The sequence below is a fragment of the Megascapheus bottae genome, chromosome 24, assembly GCF_031878675.1.
Source record: "Megascapheus bottae isolate mThoBot1 chromosome 24, mThoBot2.hap1, whole genome shotgun sequence".
In the NCBI taxonomy this organism is placed as follows: domain Eukaryota; kingdom Metazoa; phylum Chordata; class Mammalia; order Rodentia; family Geomyidae; genus Megascapheus; species Megascapheus bottae.
In genome coordinates, this window is record NC_143532.1 from 1,404,460 (window position 1) to 1,423,887 (window position 19,428).

Consider the following 19,428-nt stretch of genomic DNA (forward strand, 5'->3'; position numbering starts at 1 on the left):
AGGCATAACTTTGTCTCAGGGTCTGTTTCTTTGGGAACTGTGGGGATTCCAGTTACAGTCACTTAACATTACCTATCATACTGGTCTGTGAAGTTGTACTCAGTTTTTCCTTTCAAATTTCTTTCTGTGTGTGCGTGTGTGTCTATTTCTCCATCTTGTCTTTGTGTGTGTGTGTGTGTGTGTGTGTGTGTGTGTGTGTGGAGGGGGTGTATGTGTTCTGTTGGGCTCTTTATACAGATACATCTTTAAGTCCATCAAGATGCCAGACGATCTGATAGGGGTTTTAGTTCAAGGAATAGTATTTTGTCTGTCCGTCTGTCTGTCTTTCTTTCTTTCTTTCGTTTCTTTTGTTTCTTGCCAGTCCTGGGGCTTGGACTCAGGGTCTGGACACTGACCTTGGGCATTCTGAAAGCTAGTGCTCTACCACTTGAGCCATAGCACTACTTCTGGCTTTTTCTGTGTATGTGGTACTGAGGCATAGAACCCAGGGCTTCACGTGTGCTAGGCGAGCACTCTACCACTAAACTGCGCTCCAGGCTCTAGTTCCGTGTTTTCCATTTGTAAGCTTTCTGTCTGGGTTCTTTCTGGCTCACATAGCAGGATCTGTTTCCTGTCACACCCTGAGCCCTGCTGTCAATGCTGGGTGGGCCTGCAGGGCTTGTGTTTGTTTGCCTGTGGTTTGCTGTTCATGGCTGCTCTCGGGACCCTGTGCTGGGACTCAGGGCCCTGGCTCTAAGCACCATGACTCTGCAGGCTTCGTGTGCCCGGTCTGCCAGGCACTGAGCACTGCCACTGCCACTGACAGCTCACTCAGTGCTTGTCCTGCCCGACTTGCCCCTGATTTGGGCTTGGGCCTTCAGTCGATGGTAGTTGTAGAAGGTTGCTCCAGCCTCCAGTGCTCTCTGGGTGTAAGTGGTGCAGCTGCTTTTGAAATCTTTGTGCTGTGCTGTGTGCACCCTGCGTTCTAGAAGTGGGGCTGGGAGCCGTGGGGTGGCCCAGGTCCTTGAGATAAGAGAGTCCGCTTGGAGGCTGTTGAAGAGAGGAGAGGTGGGGATGGAGCAGGTATGAGGGATGAGTGTCTGATGGACCCCTCCCTGGTCCATACATGTCTAGAGATGTGGCCTCTGAATCTGAGTGGCTTTGCCAGTGCCCACAAGCTGTCAGTGACGGGTCTCTGTGGGGCTGTGGCTGTGGCTCCTCCTGCTGGCCCCTGTAGCTTCCTTCCTTTCCCACGCTGGGTGCCCAGTATTCTGACCCTGAGGTCAGACCCTGACTCGGGCTGAGGATGCTGTTCTCAGGCCCGTGGGTCTTCATTTTAGTGTGCGGGCTGCCTCCAGTGGCAAGCCAAGTTGTCATGGCAGTTTTGTTCCTGTGATGTTCCCAATTTATCACAGAAAGTCCTGGCATTGTTGAATGATGGGTCTGAGCCAGGTGCAGTGGCCCAGCCATATGCCAGCTGGACACTGCAGCCAGGTGAGAGAGCACAGCACGACTCCTTCTGTAAAAGGGAAGACAGAGTACTACTCTTGGCATAAAACTGTTGACCAAGTCAGTGCCCTGCACCAACACTAATGCCTGCCTGCTGTGGTAAGATACGGCACCAGAGGCTCGCCTTTTACTGCTGGTGCAGCTCCTAGTTCACCGCTAGCCTTTGGCACAGGGGGGCTGGTGAGAGGGGCTGTGATGTGAGTTTCTGCTTTACTTTAGGCCAGGGGCCTTTGGTGCCTGCTAGAACTGGCCTTCATTTCTGTATGGCTCAGCCTTTGAACACTGCCCCTGTGTCCCTTGCTGTCCTGTTATGCCCCACTGCTGACCTGTGCTGCTTCTGAGCCTGCAGGGATGAGTGCTGCCACCTTCTTGGAAGGGCAGCGCCAGGGCTGAAGCCCAGGACAGGCCTGTGAGCCAGGCCTGAGGGTGATAACAGGTGAGATTTGGAGAGGTCAGGTGGCTCCTCTGGTGGCACAGCTGGAATCTCCTAAGTCCAAGGCATGTTGTATCACTGCAATCAGTTTCTCCCAGCTTATTTTAAAAATAACAAAAAACAGCCAGGAGTTTGGCCTAGTGGTTAAAGTGCTTGCCTAGCATGCACGAAGACCCGGGTGCGATTCCTTGGTACCCCATACATAGAAAAAAGCCAGAAGTGGTGCTGAGGCTCAAGTGGTAGAGCTCTAGCCTTGAGAAAGTCCAAGGACAGTGCTCAGGCCCTGAGCTCAAGCCCAGGACTGGCAAAAAAAAAAAAAAAAAAATAAATAAAAATAAAAATAAAAAAACAAAACCAACTCTCCCCAGTTGTATTGCTAGGACTACTTGGAATTGTCTGTGCAAATATTCTATTGTGTGCTATAGAAAGCTTTTCTGGAGGGAAGTGGGGACAAAAACGTGAGACGGGGTATCAATGTGTGAGAAATAGTGCACCTTCTATGTAGCAAATATAGCTGTAACCTCTCTATACATTAAAATAAAATTTAAAAAAAAAAGACAGCTTTTCTTTCCATGGGGAGCCGCCATTGAAGGTGAGCCATGCGACCGTGGTGAGAGGCCCCCGCCACCCTGGCCTCTGCCGAGGGGAGGGCAAGGAGGGGGACAGAGCACGGTGTTTTCTCCCTCCCTCTTTATGCCTGAAGGGTCCAGCCTGGAAAGGGCATTCTGAGTCCAGAGACAGAGGCAGGTGATCAGGAAGGCATCTTGGCTGCTGTGTAGCCACCACCCATGAGCCGGGGCCGTGGTCCACACAGTATCTTGGCACTAAGGTCACAGCCTCAGGGTGGAGTGGCCAGGGGAGAGGCCAGCCCCAGAGAGGCCTCCTGCTGCCCTGATGCTGCCCTGGCTCTTCCTCCCCCCTCTCCCCTCCCCTCCGCCCCTCCTCTCTGGTTTATTTAACAAGAGTAGAGCTTAGGCTAAGAAGTGAAAGGCATGTTTTTATGTGTGTGGGGGGGTTTTTTTGGTTGGTGTTGGCTCATACTTGGCCAAAGTCAGCAAATAGCTCTCACTATGAAGCGCTCTCTTTTCTTGTTCCTAGTTAGGGACATGTAAGGATGATTGGAGTAAAAGGCTTACCCATCCCTTTCTAGCGTTGGGCCTGGGTTGGTTGTGGGTAGGGCTTTTTCTTCCCGCACAGACAGGGCTGCCCGGGGGGGCGGGACGGACATTGCAGTCAGTGATGGTCCGCTGGCCAGACTTGGCTGGGCGGCCAGCAGGCAGAGTCCACGTGTGCCTGAGGGGCGGCTGTCACCTCCTGCCCCGGGGCCACAGCCCCAGGTGGTGTCCAGAGCGCAGGAGACCTGGCGAGATGGTGGATGGTAGAGGCGTAGTGAGGGGAGAGCAGTTACGCCGTACGTTTCTGTTTCATTCAAGTGCTGTCGGGAGGAATGTATGTTTAGACTTCATCTTGAGCTCCTTTCCTAATTCTAAAAGTGGTGACTGTTCTGTCACCTAGAGACGCGCCGCCGCCCATGCTGGGTTTGTCTCCCATTGTCCTTTTCCAGTGCGTGTTTGTCTTGATGCACACTTGCTGCCTCACCCGGGTGTGAGCGTTCTCCGTGCCTCTTGTCTCTGGTTGTGGATGTGACGAGATGCATCGTGCGCTCTGGCCCACGGCGGGAAGCTCAGGTTGTGTCTCCTCCCTGCACCACAGGTCAGCAGTGTCTCCAGAACCCTCCTCTCCGGTGGGCAGCCGGAGTAGAACGCCCCACAGGGCTTGGGCCAGGGCGGCTGAATGCCATGCAGAGCTGAGCTGTCCTCCTCCCCTCCTTCCCTCCCCCCCCCGGGGGTGGTTCTGCCACCTACATTGGTGGCAGGCAGCACAGGGTGGCATCATGCTGGCCCAACCTGGCGCCGGCCTGAAGGAGGACCCATGTGGGACAGGGCTAGCTCACTCCATCCACAGCTCTAGCTGGGAGCCGCTGGGGCCTCTAGGGGACACACTAGCAGGAGGGGCCCTAGTTGTGCATCAGGCAGGGGGACAGAGGGCGAGGCCTTGGACCTTAGGCCTCCTTTCCCACGACTCCATCCATGCACCTGAGCAGAGCTGCGGTGGCAGACGCCAGGTGGGTGTGTCGGGAGTTTACTTACCGGATACGCCACTGGGATTTGGTGATTGCTTTTTATTTTACATATCCCTTCGTGCCAACTTTGTAGCAGGCATTGTTCTAAGAGCAAGAGAGTCTTCTGTGAACAGAAAAGAAAACAAAAAACCCCAAAGCAACATGTTTGGTTGAGCACGGCGACGCCTCACCAAGGTGGTGGCCGCTGTGCAGATGGGTGGCCGTGCCGTGGCAGGGGTGGTCAGCAGGAAGCAGTGGACCTGACGTTGACCTGTGAAGAGAGCAGGGTCTGCGGGGCTAGTGGGCAGTGGACTGGTGGAGACAGTCCAGGAGCACTGGCCCTGCAGAGCTGCCTGCTCTCAGTGCGAGGTGGTAGAAGTGGCATTTGGTGCTGCTCGGCCCTCCTCATGGCCAGCCAGTGTCGGGAGACATGCGGTGAGTGAGTCAGAGAGCATCTGAGTCACGTGGGCCCATTTCCCTGACCAAAAATAACCCAAACAGCGTTTCTGGGAAGCTCCCGGGAGGGAGGCCGCTGTGAATGTAAACAGAGGAGCAGAGGGAGGTGAAGGCTGCTTGGAAAAAGTGAGCATTTGGGAGACAATGCTGAAGACAACAAGTGCTTCATTTCAGCGTTACGACTTTAGAGCCTTTTCTTTCCTGCCTGCGTGTTGGGTGCATTGCACGTCCCCTTCGGCTCAGAGCCGTGGCCTGCAGCCCTTCCTGTCATGTACAGGAAGCTCTTCCTGTCCTCCGTGGAGCCAGGGAGACCGTGCCACCCTGGCCACAAACTAAGTAAGGCCCATGAGTAAAAGGGGGACTGCCAGGCGGGCGCTGGTGGGTCACACCTATGATCTAGCTAGCTACTCAGGGGATCTGAGGATGACCTTTCGAAGCCAGCCTAGGCTGGACAGGCGATGAGGCTCTTACCTCCCATGAAGTACTCAGAAAAAGCCGGAAATGTGAAGTGGTGCAGTGACTCGAGTGGCCGAATGCTAGCCTTGAGCACAAAAAGACTCAGGGACCATGCCCAGGCCTGGCAAAAACAACCCCCCCCCCCCGCCCCGAAAAAAACCCCACAAAGAAAGACTGCCTGCTTGCGGAAGTCGTGACCGACTGGGTATGCAGGACGCCCCCCTGCCTCCTCAGGGCTCCATTGTGGAGAGGGCTCAGGGCTGTGGTCATCAGGCACCCTCCCCTCGTTGCCCTCTAGGCCTGGACTGGGAGCTGGAGGGGGCTGGTATCTAGAGCTTCCCCACTAGCCGTTGTGCTGGACTCTGTTGAGCAGTCGGGCTTGCTGCCTGCCATTTTGAGACTGCGTTGGAGTAGTCAGAGCGTCTGGAAGATTGTGCGCCAGGCAGCCAGGACCCTGTGGTTGGCATCATGTAATTGAAAGGTTTCTACCGGTTTTTTTTTTGTGTTTTTTTTTTGTTTTTTTTTTTTTTGTTTTTGCCAGTCCTGAGCTTGAGCTCAGGGCCTAAGCACTGACCTTGGGTTTTCTCAAGGCTAGAGCTCTACCACTTGAGCCACAGCCCCACTTTGGGCTTTTTCTGTGTCTGTGGTACCAGGAAATTGAACTCAAGTCTTCAGGCATGCTAGGCAAGCACTCTACCACTAGGTCAAACACGCAGCCCTTCTTTTTTATATTTTTTAAAAATGTTATGTGTATTTGGTTATTTGAAGTCGGATAAGGAAGGGAGGAAAACAAGATGAGGGGCGGGGGTCGGGGGGAGGGAAAAGGGGACCAAGACAGGAGAAAGGGGTATCAATGTTTGTGACGTGTAATGCACCTTCTATCTGGTGAATAGAATGTAACCCTTCTATTAATTACAATAAAAATATGTGAAAATTTTTTTAGATCTGCGAGTAGTTGTATAAAGGTTTGACATTCAGTTCATGAGTGAATGTATTTTGGTCATTGTCCATCTCAACCCACTCTCCCCTTATGTCTTCACACGGGCATCCATTGACTGTAAAGACTCTTGACCCACCCTCCTTTCCTTGCTCCCACGCGCTTTACCCTCCTGGTATTTATTTTGTTAAGTGTAAGTTTATAACTTAGAATGGATAAGGGGAAGTTAACCCCCTCCTCACAGGCCATCGTGTAGTTGAATTGTGTGTGTGTATATGCATGCATGCACATGGGTATGCTTTCATGTGTATTTATAATTTAGATGTCGTTTCTGAGAATGAGGGGATGTGTCTTTTGTTGCTGCACCTGACTCATTTCACTTTTACATAATCTTTTTATAGTTATCTATTTCCTTGACATACTATTTCTGATGGATGAGCAAAATCCCATTGCGTGTACATATCATTTTCTTTTCTTTTTCTGTTCTTTTCTTCTTTCTGTTGTTCTGTACTTGAGGCTTGAACTCAGGTCCTGGGCACTATACCAGAGCTTTTTTGCTCAAGGCTAGGGCTCTACCACTCGATCCACCTGTCCATTTCCAGATTTTTGTATTTAGTGGTAGATAAGAGTCTCTCAGACTTCCTGTCCAAGCTTCTTCTTAGATCTCAGCCTCCTGAGTGGCCCCTGGCACGCAGCTTTTATCACATTGTCTCCATTTATCCATTGTAGGGTATCTGGGCTGTTCCCATAATTTGCCTATAGTGAACAGGGCAGAAAGAAAATAATGATCAGAGGGAAAGTGGAACTTCCTGCAACCTTCCCCTACCTGCCTTGGAGAACCTCTCCCTTGCTACAGACCTTAGGAGTGGTTAGGAGCTGGTTAAACGTTGGTCAGGCTTGCGTACTGGGGGTTGAACTTGGGACATTGCACTCCTTTTGCTTTCCCACAGCTGATGCCCTACTACTTGTATCATGCCTCCAGGCTAGTGGAGATAGAACCTTGAGAACTAGCTTGGAGCCTCAGTTCACCTTATCTCAGCCTCCTGAGTGGATTACAGACATGAGATACCAGCACTTGATTTTCACTCACTTTATTCAGATATTTTCCTTAGACCCAAGGGAAGGGAAAGTGGGTACGGTGGTGGGGGAATGGCACCTCTGTCTCATTTTCATATGTGTTCATGCTTAGTGTCTTTACTGGTCAGGGGGGAGCTCAGTTCTCCAGCTACTTTTGTCGTGTGGTGCCTCTCTGTGTGTCTTGTGGTTGACTTTGTTGAGTCTTTGTGGAGAGATTGTCTGTGTTTGAGGTACGTAGTGAATGTTCTGTCGCACTCAGTTTCTTTCTCTGTGTAAGGGCTTGAGATAAGTTCCTGAAAGTGTGTACCAAGGACTTGAACCATGCTGTCCACACCCTCCCAGACCTCTGTGGCTGGGCCTTGCTCTGGGCTACCTCTTTCAGACTGTTCTGCGGAACACGTAGATGCATTGGCATTACATCCTGTGGTGGAATTTGCTTGGTAGGGACTCATTGGTGTGAGTGCCCCTCGTGGAGCACTCTGCAGCCACGTGGGTGCCAGCTCTGCAGATGTCCCGTGGCTACTTGGATTTCCCTGGGCTGTGTGTGGGGTTGGAGGGATCGTAGGAGTCGAGTGGTGACGGAAGAAGTAAGCAGAAGGGAATAAAATGATTGTTTTGTCCCTTCAGATTGCTCCCAGAACTGAGACCCCAGTCCACAGTAACAGTCTGCAGAACGCCTTGCACACATCAGCACACTCCTCGGAGGATCCGCTGCCCAAGAGGCCTCTGGGAAAGCACAGCAAAGGTGGGCCATGCCGGACTTCCAAGGATGTCTGAGGGCGGGGGCGGTGGGGCGCCGCGCCGCGGCCCAGTGGTCTCCTCACACCCGCGCACGGCCAGGGCAGAGCGAGAGCAGGTGTTGCCGCTCCGACCCTGCGAGCTTATCTGGCAGTAGGAAACTCACACACTGGTGTTGGTGACTCTGTTAAGCTGGCAGGACGCCAAGCAGACCCTGCACCTGGAGTAGCCTGGAGTGCCAGTCTGCACCTCCTGGAGTGGCCTGCAGAGCTGAGGAGGTGCTGTCCCCCTAGTCCTAGTGCAGTGGACACAGGGGTCCCCCGTGGGGACCAGTGTCTGGCAGCGCATTGGGCAGCTATGCTGATGGTGGTAGCTGTCCACAGAGTGACCCCTCCTCTTCCTCCCAGCACTAGCGCAGGCACACTGTCCTCTCTTTCCTGTGGACTTCTGTCCCCTCCCACGTTCAGCCTGCCTTCTGCGGTCTGCCAAGGCTTAGGAGCCACTGAGCCCTGTGGGGTCCCGTGGAGACTCCCTCTCAGTGCTTCTCCCCAGCGCTGCCCAGCCAGGCCCCGGCTCACTCCACCCCGGCCTCAGGCCCACACACCTCTGAAGCATTGCCCATGGTTTGCCTGTTTGCAGCCTCTGAAGGTTCAGTGGGGCTGTTTAGTTGGGGGCCTCTGCAGAGTTGGCATACCCACTACTGATGGGCCTGTCCACCTCTCTGGCCAGCATGCCTGGAGGAGGGCATCGCCGGCCGCTGCACCCTGCAGCGTGGCTCCAGAGCCCGTGAGGATGCCGCCACTAGACACCTAGGCGGAACCTGGAAGCTCCATCCGGCTTGGGGCAGGGATGGGGTGGCATGTGGTGGTCCCGGTGCCCCCGCCCCTCCCGCCTGCCTCCAGGGTTCTGGCTGTCTGTCAGTCCTATGAAGTAGGAGCCAGTGTTCCTTTTGTTCAGATGAAAGCGTGAGGCTTGGAGGGCTCCGGCAGCTGTGCCCAGGGTCACGAGAAGACAGCCTCACGTTTTGAACTGAGGTCGTCTGAATGAAGAGCCTGGTGGTGCTGCCTCAGAGCACAGGTGAGCTGTGCACCTGGCCCCACTCCCCCCGTGGGATGTGTCCTCGTATGTTTGCCACATAAGGGGGTCTTTTACCAGCTTTCCTTGTCTCTGTCATGCACTCCTTTTGTTCTACCTTCATTTTTTAAGAAAAATTGATTCAGATTTATTAGAGCTTTTAGAGCTGTTAATATTGTGCGTTGTGTCCTGACAAGACACAAAAAGATAAGCAGAGAAGTGGTGATGTTGCAGTGTTTGACCTGACCTTACCGACAGCCATGGGGCCCCGTATCCAGATTGCTCTGTCCACTGAAACAGCCAGAAAGAAGTGGGAAAGCCAGTTGATAGTTTAAAAATTCTATTATGTAACTGAGACTTTCTAAAACACATTTTTTGTCTGAGTGTGGTGTAGTGTCTATAATTCGAATCTTCTTCTCCCCCACCCCCAGTCTTGGGGCTTGAACTCAGGACCTGGGCACTGCCCTTGAACTTTCTCAAGGCTGGTGTTCCACCACTTGAGCCACAGCACCGTGTATGGCTTTTTCTGTGTATGTAGTACCAAGAAATTGAACCCAGGGTTTCAAAGTGTATGCTAGGTGAGTACTCTACCACAAGGCCACACTCCCAGCCCCGTAATGCCAAGCTTCTTGCAAGGCACAAGCAGGAAGATTTCTCTCTCTCTCTCTCTCTCTCTCTCTCTCTCTCTCTCTCTCTCTCTCTCTCTCTTTTTCTTTCTTTTGTGGGTCATGGGGCTTGAACTCGGCCTGGGCGCTGTCCATGAGCTCTTCAGCTTAAGGCTACCAACCCTACCCAAGCCCCACTTCCTGTTTTCTGGAGGTTAATTAGAGATAAGAGTCTCAGGTCCTTTTGTGCCTGGGCTGGCTTTGAACCTCGATCCACAGATCTCAGCCTCCTGAGTAGCTAGGATGACAGGCGTGAGCCACCAGGCCCAGCAGGCAGGAAGATTTCTGACTGAAGTGCCAGTGAGGCATAAAAGTTAGTGAGACTCTGTCTCAACGAAACAAGCCAGATGTGGCAGTCCATGCTTCAGATTGCAGCTACCAAATCACAGGTAGGAGGATTGTGGTCTGAGTTGGGCCCTGCTGAGCAAAAGGAATGGCTCCATCTGAATAGGAACGGATGCAAAAAAGGCTGGGGAGGTGGCTCAAACTTTAGATCAACTATCAAGCAAAAGAACTCTGAATTAATTCCTTAGGACCCCCCCCTCCAAAAAAAACCCCCCTCCCAAAAAAACAAAACCCGTGAATAAACAGAACAGCAATGAGACGGTTTGTTTGGCTTGTGTGTGCACGCATGCACACGTGGGTACACTGTCTGGAGGGCAGATCTGGAGGCTGCCCCTGGCCCTTTCCTTCAGTGCTAGTGCTTTACCATTGAGCATAGTCCACTGGTGGCTTTCGGGTAGCTAAGTAAGAGTCTTGTAGGATTCCCTGTGCAGGCTGGGTTTGAACCACGATCCTCAAGCCCTAGCCTCCTGAGTGGCAAGCCTGACAAGTGTGAACCACCCATGTCTGGGATTTTTTTTTTTTTTTTTTGGTTTGAAGTAAGAGCTGTATTCAGGATGGTAAGGCAGGCAGCGTCTGCCCTGGTTGCATAGCTTCTCTCTTGGTGTTGTTAGGGAATTGGGCTGGGAGGTGTCCATTCTAGAAAACCATACTGATTCTCTTCCATCTTCCTCCTGTCTTCAACATTACTCATATATCATGATTTCTCTTTGACAAAGTTTTGGCTCTTTATTATTGGGCACATAGAATTCCGCCATTCAACTGGAAGCAATTTGGAGAAGACATTTCTGGAAAGGCCCCACCACTTGGCCTGGAAGGGTCTGGCTTCTGGAGGGACGCTCTGTCTGCAGATGTCTCCTTCTCACAGCACCACGGGATACTGCACTCCTGAAAGCCCAGGACACAGCCCTCGGGTCCAGACTGACCTGGGTGGAAGTGGAATGCCGGCCTGGCTTGCCCTGACCCCGAGTAGTCCTCTCCCTGCTGTGCCTGGCTTGGGCCAGCCAGGGAGCTGAGCTGTCCCTACTCTGGAGCCTGTGTGTGCGTCTTCTCCACACAGTCCTGTCTGCCAGGTGCCAGGGAGGGTCCTAGGTTGGCACTTTTCCTCCTTACGACATATGCATACCTAGCACAGGGGATCTTGACAGGTTGTTTCCGGGTTGTGGTCAGTCCCATCCCCTGTTGCCTGAAGCCCACAACACTGTGTTCTGTTTCTCAAAAGAGCTGGTGGCCCAGTGCTGCTGAGAGCCGTTGGCTCTTGGAAGCCTTGCTGATAGGTGCTACCCTGATGACATGAGTCGTGTGGAAGCTTCTCTGTAGCCTCCTTCCCACCTGGGCATGCTGCTGTTTTGTGTGCCGGTCCTAGGGCCTGAACTCATGGCGTAGGCATTGTGTCTGAGCTTTTTTGCTCAAAGCTAGGATGCGGTTAGTAAGTTCCCTGTATACGGGAGATGGCGCCGCAGTTCCATTTGCTGTTTTGGTGGTTCCTTGAAGATGAGTCTCATGGATCTTCTTATCTAGCCTGGCTTTGAACTGAGACCCTCAGATCTCACTGATAGGTGGGAGCCACCAGCGTCCAGCCAGGGTCTGACTGTTGAACAGCACGGCATGCCCTGGGGCCAGGACAGGCACAGTCTGGCTGCCCTGCTGGAGCCTCTGCATGGAAATGAGTGGATGTTCCTATGGCCGCAAGCTTGAGGAGAGAGGTTTGCTCAGATGCTCTCGACAGAGCTGGGCCGCCAGAACCGTGGCATGCAGGGAACCTTAGTGCACGCTGCTTTGATCCCAGAATTCTGTCTACACAAGTAACCCGTCGCTCTCGTGTGTGCCAAGGGTTGTGGGTGTCGTTCACTCACCCTTTGTGCAAAAGCCACTCAAGGGGGGCGCCAGGGGCGATGCCTGTGGAAGACCCAGGTGACATGCTTTGACGGAGCAAGCAGAAAGGGTGGGAACAAGCCCTGTGGCAGTTCAGAGAAAGCTGTGAATGGAGCAAGAAGAAAAAGACTCAGTGTACCGAGAAGTGCGGCTGACGGGGACACGCTCTGTGTGCATGTGTGTACGGTGCTGAGAAACCCTCTTTGGATAGCTAGTATGTGCAGGAAGTCAGTTGTGAGAGAAGCACTGTGATTGTGCGCTGTGAGGGAAACACAGTGTCTTCCCAGCTGGCTCTGTGGGAGGGGATGGAGGGGCTGAGGCTTGTGAGGAGGGTGGAGCCGCTGTGCCCCCGGACAAGAAGCCTGCCTGGCCTGTGGCGGTGGGGTAGGGACTGCATCCCCAGAGAGTTACTCTTGGGCATAAGCTGCCCATGTTTACACAGTGGGCTGGAACTCAGTCAGTCAAAGACGGGAACCATGAACGAGGACACAAGGGGATCTGACCGGGTGCAGTGGCTCACGCCTGTCATCCTGGCTACTCAGGAGGCTGAGATCTGAGGATCACAGTTCAGAGCCAGCCTGGGCAGGACAGTCTGTGAGACTCTTATCCTCCAGTTGACCACCAGAAAACTGCATGTGGCGCTGTGGCTCAAGTGGTAGAGTACTAACCTTGATCAAAAAATGCTCAGGGGGGCTGGGAGTTTGGCCTAGTGGTTAAAGTGCTTGCCTAGCATGCATGAAGACCCAGGTTCAATTCCTCGGTACCACATATAGAAAAAAGCTGGAAGTGGTGCTGAGGCTCAAGTGGTGGAGCTCTAGCCTTAAGAAAGTCCAAGGACAGTGCTCAGGCCCTGAGCTCAAGCCCAGGACTGGCAAAAAAAAAAAAAAAAATGCTCAGGGACAGCGCCCAGGCCCAGATTTCAAGCCCCACGACCGACAGAAATAAAAAGCTGGGAGCATGGCCTAGTGGTAGAGTGCTCTCCTATCGTGCATGAAGCCCTGGGTTCTATTCTAATATTCATACACAGAAAAAGCCAGAAGTGGTACCGTGGCTCAAGTGGTAGAGTCCTAGCTTTGAGCAAAAAGTGTCCAAGGATTGCTCAGGCTCTGAGCTGAAGCCCCAGGACTGGCAAAAAATAAAACTAAAATAACTCTGGGTGAAAGCGGTAGAGTTAGAGCTGCTTACACGAAGAGAGGGGGGGTGGTAAAGAGAGCCCTGTGCAGTGCCCGGGTGCCGTCTCCACTCAGGAGCACCTGTGCATCTACCCAGGCCCTCACTTGGCTTTTGCTCTATGTAAATTCTCCCCCAATTAATACTTAAACAAACAAGCAAAAACAATACATAGAGAAATTGGCACCTCATGGCCTCACACTAAGCCCTATGCTCTGTGTCGTCTGGGTCCTGCGAGTGTGAGATGGAAGGATGAGCTGCCTCCCTGTTTTGTGCAGATTGTATCTCCTCCTGGAAGGGTTGTTTCTGCACTGGAGTCTTAGCATTTTATGTATTTTATACTCAGTATAGAATGTAATTGTAAAACCTGATGTAAAACAATGCATTTCATGCATTCAGAAGGTAAGGCCCCCAGTGCGTGCTCTTTCTTTCTTTCTTTCTTTCTTTCTTTCCTTCCTTCCTTCCTTCCTTCCTTCCTTCCTTCCTTCCTTCCTTCCTTCCTTCCTTCTTTCCTTCTTTTTTTTTTTTGTTGCCAGTGCTGAGGCTTGAACTCACTGTCCTTGGGTTTTCTCAAGGCCAGAGCTCTACCACTTGAGCCACAGGTACCACTTCTGGCTTTTTCTGTGTATGCAGTACTGAGAATTGAACCCGGGGCTTCATGCATGCTAGGCAAGCACTCTACTGCTAGGCCACGCTCCTGGCCCCTAGTTTTGTTTTGTTTTGTTTTTTAAAGACAGGTGTGTGTATGTGTTTAATATTTACATTGTATATTATTTTAAATATGTTTTGTTATTATAGAGTGGTATGTCTCAAGGGGTTACCATTCCAAATTAGCAAATGATTACTATTCTTTTTGGGCAGAGAGAGAGAGAAAGAGAGAGAGAGACAGTAGACTCCATAAGGCAAAGTTTACTTCCGCAGAAGGAGGCGCCATCAGCCACAACTGTGGCAAATGAGCACACAGAGCAGGCAGGCTGCTTCCTTTTTGTCTCTAACCCAGCAGGCCCTGCCCCCCCCCCCCTCTACTCTTGTGGGCTGAGCTCAGGTCCACAGTCTGTAAAAGGATGCAGCTTTATTAGCATGATGGAGCTAAAATTCAAGGAGCTTCCGAGGCAAGTTGAAGCAAGACACTGTGCCGTAGGAAAGGGTGTGATAAAGTGTAATTATCAAGGGCAAGCCCACCCGGACAAAGCCTGCAGTTCTCTGAAAGAGTTTCCACAAGATGGACTGGAAGCACTCTTCTTGGTAGGAAAGAGCTTTTCTCCCAGGTAACACTGCAAACATCTTCTGGTAGGTAGGTCTGCCTGTGATCTAAGCACTCAAGGCTAAGGCAGGGGGAGTGTGAGTGCCAAGGCATCCCACCTGTGACCCGCACCTGTGACCCTGTCCACCTGGGAGGCTGAAGTCAAGTTTGAGAGATGGTGGAGGGTGCGTCACATTCACTGCCCAGGTGCAGAGTGAGACGCTGCAGGGCTGGAGGCGGGGCTCAGCTGTGGAGCCAGTCAATGAGCAAAGCCCCGAGTGCCGGGTTGATCTGGGAGTCACAGAGCTAAAACCAGGCGGTTGTGAGTAACAGGAAGCCTGGGAGCTTGGAATACTCGGACCGCTGGGCATCTTTAGGATTCAGTGTTCCAAGCAGCACTAGGAGGCAGATAGAGCGCTTGAAAAAATGTTTCGCCATGATTTATGCTGGCCCGTTGAGCAGTGTGGCATTGAAATAGGCTACAGAGGCCACTGTCTTATTCAGTGAGTGGGCTTCCTGCCTCCTCCCCCCAAGTTGGGCCCTCCTGCCCCGGCTTGGTGCCCGCGTGGCTCTCTAGTAGCGTGGGGCTGCAGTGGGCCTGCTCAGGGCTGCTCACACGCCTTGGCATTCGGGCTGAAAAGGCCATGTCCGGTGGTACATCTGGCTCCAGGCCTTCTCCGCAGGGTTCCCTTAGGCTGTTCTGTTCAGCCTGAGCTTTCTTGACTTGATGGGTAGTGTTGCTGCTCTGATCTGCCCCCACTCATCCCAGGGCCATTGTGGCTGGGTCCCTCCTGCTAGGCATAGGGGAGGAGAGGGCTGCTCACCTCCATTTTCTGGAGTCCACCATTATGCTGTGACAAGAACATTCAGCAGCAGCAGGTGGCTCCACCAGTCTCACACTGGCTTTCTGCCTTGTAAAAGAGGGCCATCCGTGATGTCTGCCCCACTCACACATGTGGTACTAAAGCGGGGAACCCAGGCCTTTGTGCATGACAGGCATGGCCTTCGCAGCCCCTACAGTATTGTCTAACACCCCTTCTTACAGTTCCATCATCACTACTGCAGCTCAAGGCTACCACCCTACCCCTTAAGCCATGGCACTACTTCCGGCTTCCGAGTATGTGGTAGGGAAGAATTGAAACAGGGCTTCGTGCCTGCTAGGCCAGCACTCTGCCGCTAGGTCACGCTCCTGGCCCAGGATTTATGTTTTTAAACTCCTTGCTCATCTATGCATACAGAGAAAGGAAAGACCCCAAATGTACTAGGAGTAGAAGCCAGGCTCTTGCAGCTCAAGCCTGAATTCCTAGCTACTCAGAAGGCTGAGATACAAGGATCATGGTTTGAAGCCAGCCTGTGCAGAAAAGTCTATGACTCCATCTTCAATGAATCAGAAAAAAGCCAGGCTGGGGCCGGGAGTGTGGCCTAGTGGTAGAGTGCTTGCCTAGCATGCACGACGACCCGGGTTTGATTCCTTGGTACCACATACATAGAAAAAAGCTGGAAGTGGTGCTGAGGCTCAAGTGGTAGAGTTCTATCCTTGAGAAAGTCCAAGGCCAGTGCTCAGACCCTGAGCTCAAGCCCAGGACTGGCAAAAAAAAAAAAAAAAAAAAGCTGGGCTGGAGGTGTGGCTTAAGAGGCAGAGCACTAGCCATGAGCAAAAGAGCTGAGTAAGAAGGTAAGGCTCGGAGTTCCAGTTCTAGTACTAGCCCACGATGAAATTCATTCAGCTGCATGGAAATGGTGGTTACTCTGAGACGGTCAGTGGTGATGGAGGGGTAAGGAGCGCCGAGGCCCACACCTCTAATCCTAGCTGGTGATGCCCTCACAGCCCTCCTCCTCTTCCAGGGGCCTTCCTAGGCTTCACGTGGCGGGCCATGTGAGCTGGGAATGGGGAGGGTGGGGACACCGGCGCCCAGGCTGCTGTCCTGCTTGGTCCCCAGTACTTGAACTGAGGGAAGGTGGGGACACAGGCGCCCAGGCTGCTGTCCTGCTTGGTCCCGAGTACTTGTACTGAGGGAGGGTGGGGACCCGGGCGCCCAGGCTTTTCACAGGCTCACATTTGGGCTCATTTTGAAGCAGTGCTTGAAGCTTCATGTGTCAGAGTCTGAAGGCTGAGCACGGCGGCTCCGGGGTGAGGAATCCTAGCTCCTCAAGAGCCTGAGATCTGAGGGTCTGGACAGGAAAGTCAGTGAGACTTCTATCACCAAGCAAGCATCCAAAAAAGCCAGATGTGGAGCTGTGGCTCAAGTGACAAAGCTAAGCTAGCACCAAGGCTCTGCGTTCAAGCCCCAGCTCAAGCACCAGAATCCCAACCTAACCACCTGGAGCCCAAATGTCGGAGGCTGCGGTATCTGCCGTGAGCCCCACCCTGGGGCTTGGAGTTGGCACACTGCTTCCTAGGGCAGTTTCAACTTTCACGGGCCCTGGTCAGTGAGCTGCTGCGGCCGTGCTGGGACCAGGGTCATGGCTGCCTCGTGGGGTGCCCAGGGGTCACCCCAGAACAGGTCTAGCAGACCCATCACTTTTGTACCCTCTGCTCTACTTCACTCGCGGAATTTTTTTTTTGGTGGATCCTGGGGCTTGAACTCTGGGCCTGGGTGCTGTCCCTGAGCTCTTCAGAGCTTAAGGCTGCCACCCTACCCTTGAGCCACAGCGCCACTTCCGGTTTTCTGGTGATTGAAATAAGAGTCTTGGGGACTTTAGTGCTGGGCTGGCTTTGAACCTTGATCCTCAGATCTCAGCCTCCTGAGTAGAATTGCAGGCATGAGCCACCGAGCCCAGTTCACCCTCTCATAATTTTGTCTTGATTTTGTTTGTTTGCTTTTGCAGTGAGTGTTGAAAAGATAGACCTGAAGGGATTGTCACACACAAAAAGTGACAGGAGTGTCGAATGCTCCTTTGAGGTAAGATGCTGAACTTTTCTTCCTCCTCTAAGGGACAGGAAGGGGACCTGTCTGCCGACAGATACTTTATCTACCTGAGCAGGCTGTGCCTTTGAGAAGCACAGCTGGTGCTGAGTGCTGCTCTGCTGGGCTGTCCTGCGCAGGTGGTGGGTGGTGAGGGAGGGTGGGCCTCCTTGGGGGGGCAGGCTCTGCCAGCACAGGCCCTGGGGCTCTGCAAAGTGTTCAGGGGAAAGCCATGTGGTGAGCGAGCGTTCTCGGAGCCAGAGCTGGCAGGAGTGGATTGGGTGGATGCAGCCTTTGTCCTGTGTCAGGTGTCTCTTGGGTGCTGGTCACAGATCACCAGACTCAAGGCCGTGAAGAACCAAGGGGAATGAGATGGACTGTGTGGAGGGCTTGGAGACCTCGAGGCAGGGCTCGTTCCTCCCGCATCTGGAGCTCTCAGGGCGGCAGCAGAGGCAGGAATCCCAGCCCTCTAGGATGAGGCCCCTAGCCTCATTGTCTGCAGTCACAGCTGGGCTCTGCTGCCTGGTTCCTGAAGACCAGGAGTGGGGGGAACTCAGAATGCAAATTGGACCCCAAAGGAGCTTGTGCTCACCCCTGGCCCCAGGAGATGTGATGTGACTGTGCTAATACCAGCTAATTGGGAAGCAGAGATGGGAAGATGGAGAGACGACCTTGGGCCAAAAGTTAGCAAGATCACCTCCATGAATAAGCTAAGTAGGTGTGTGTGTGTGTGTGTGTGTGTGTGTGTGTGTGTATGCATGCGTGTGCGTGTGCGTGTGTGTGTAGTGCGTGTGTGTGTATAGTGCGTGTGTGTATGTGTGTGCGCGCGCGCATGCACGCATTGCCACTGGAGCTTGAGCTCAGAACTTCAAGCTCAGGCTTGCTTTTTTGATCACAGCTGGCACTCTGCTACTTGAGGCACAGCTTCAGTTCTGGGTCCCCCTACATCCCCCAGAGTTTAATTAGAGTGGACTTTTCTGTCCAGTCTGGCTGCAATCCTCAGATCTCAGCCTCCTGAGAAGCTAAGTTTACAGGTGTCACTGGTGCCCAGAAAAGTAGGGTGGCTTTGTTTTGTTTTACTAGGATTGGAATTGTTACTAGTCACGGATGGTAACAAGCTGGTGTGCAAGAAATACAGGATAGAACTTATGTATGGTCAGTTGCTGTGACAATACATTATAAATATGAATTGAACTTTAGGCTAAGCATATAATACATACTTATTGTTTTCTTTTTTTTTTTTCCAAACATGATTTAAGTTTGTTACAAAAATGTGTTTTTTTTTTTGCCAGTCCTAAGGCTTGAACTCGGGGCCTGAGCACTGTCCCTGGGCTTTCTAAAGGCTAGAGCTCTGCCACTGAGCCAGCACCGTATGTGGTACCCAGGAACTGGTTCTTTATGAATGCTAGGCAAGCACTCTACCACTACACCAAACTCCCAGCCCAATTCTTTAAATTTTATTTATTTTCTTGAGCTTGGCTTGGCCGCTGTCTCTGAGCTCTTTTGCTCAAGACTGCCACTTCAACCACAGTACCACTTCTGGATTTCTGATCGTTTATTGTCAATTAGAGTCTCATGCAAACTTTTCTGTCCAGGCTAGCTTTGAACTGCGACCCTCAGATCTCAGCCTGCAGAATAGCTAGTACTACAGGTATGAGCCACCACACCTGGCTATAAGTTTTTATTCGAAAACATTATTAATTAGCCAGACATAGTGACGCATGCCTGTAAGCTGAGCATTTGGCACTCGATTTTCCTGGAGCTGCCTTTTTGGTTGGTGATAGGAACCTAGATCCCTGCCCCATTCCTCAGATAGTGCTGTAGACCTCTGGCCCCAGACACCCAAGGCTCCTAACCCCCCACTCAGGCACCTTTTTTTTTTTTTTTTTTTTTTTGGTCGTGGGGCTTGAACTCTGGGCCTAGGAGCTATCCCTGAGCTCTTGAGCTCAAAGCTACCACCCTACCCCTGAGCCACAGCGCCACTTCCCATGTTCTAGAGGTTAATTGGAGATAAGAGTCTCATAGTCTTTTGTGCCCAGGCTGGGTTTGAACCTTGATCCTCAGACTTTAGCCTCCTGAGGAGCTAGGATTACCGGTGTGAGCCCCCATGCCTTGCTTCAGGCACCTTTCTTTCTTGCAGTTTGCCTTAACTGGCACCTTTCTTCTGGGGCTGTTTTGTTGTTACTGTTTTGGGATTAGCTTTTTTGACACAGGCTCCCTGTCAGTCTAGGCTGACACTGAATTTGAAATTTGCCTCCACTTCTTGGTGCTGCAGTCGGTCCTGTGCCACCAGGCCTGGAGGAGCTCGAGTATCTTGGATAGGATTCCTGCTGGGAGAGATGGTGCTGGCGCCCTCCCACTCGAGTCATGGCTCCACCTCCAGCTTCAGGGTCCTTAGATTCAGGCCCAGCTGAGAGCAGTCTCTTGGTTCCTGGTCATGGATTTA

General features: G+C 52.4%; 1 protein-coding gene across 1 annotated transcript in view; it reads left to right on the plus strand.

The window, feature by feature from the left end:
- The window catches only part of Zcchc14 (zinc finger CCHC-type containing 14), a 45,797-nt gene that overhangs the window by 15,423 nt on the left and 10,946 nt on the right, over positions 1-19,428 (plus strand). Inside the window, exons 2-3 of the mRNA XM_090357165.1 lie at positions 7,597-7,714; positions 16,906-16,979. Of these exons, the coding sequence (XP_090213291.1) occupies positions 7,597-7,714; positions 16,906-16,979 (192 nt within the window). The remainder of the gene's footprint in view (positions 1-7,596; positions 7,715-16,905; positions 16,980-19,428) is intronic.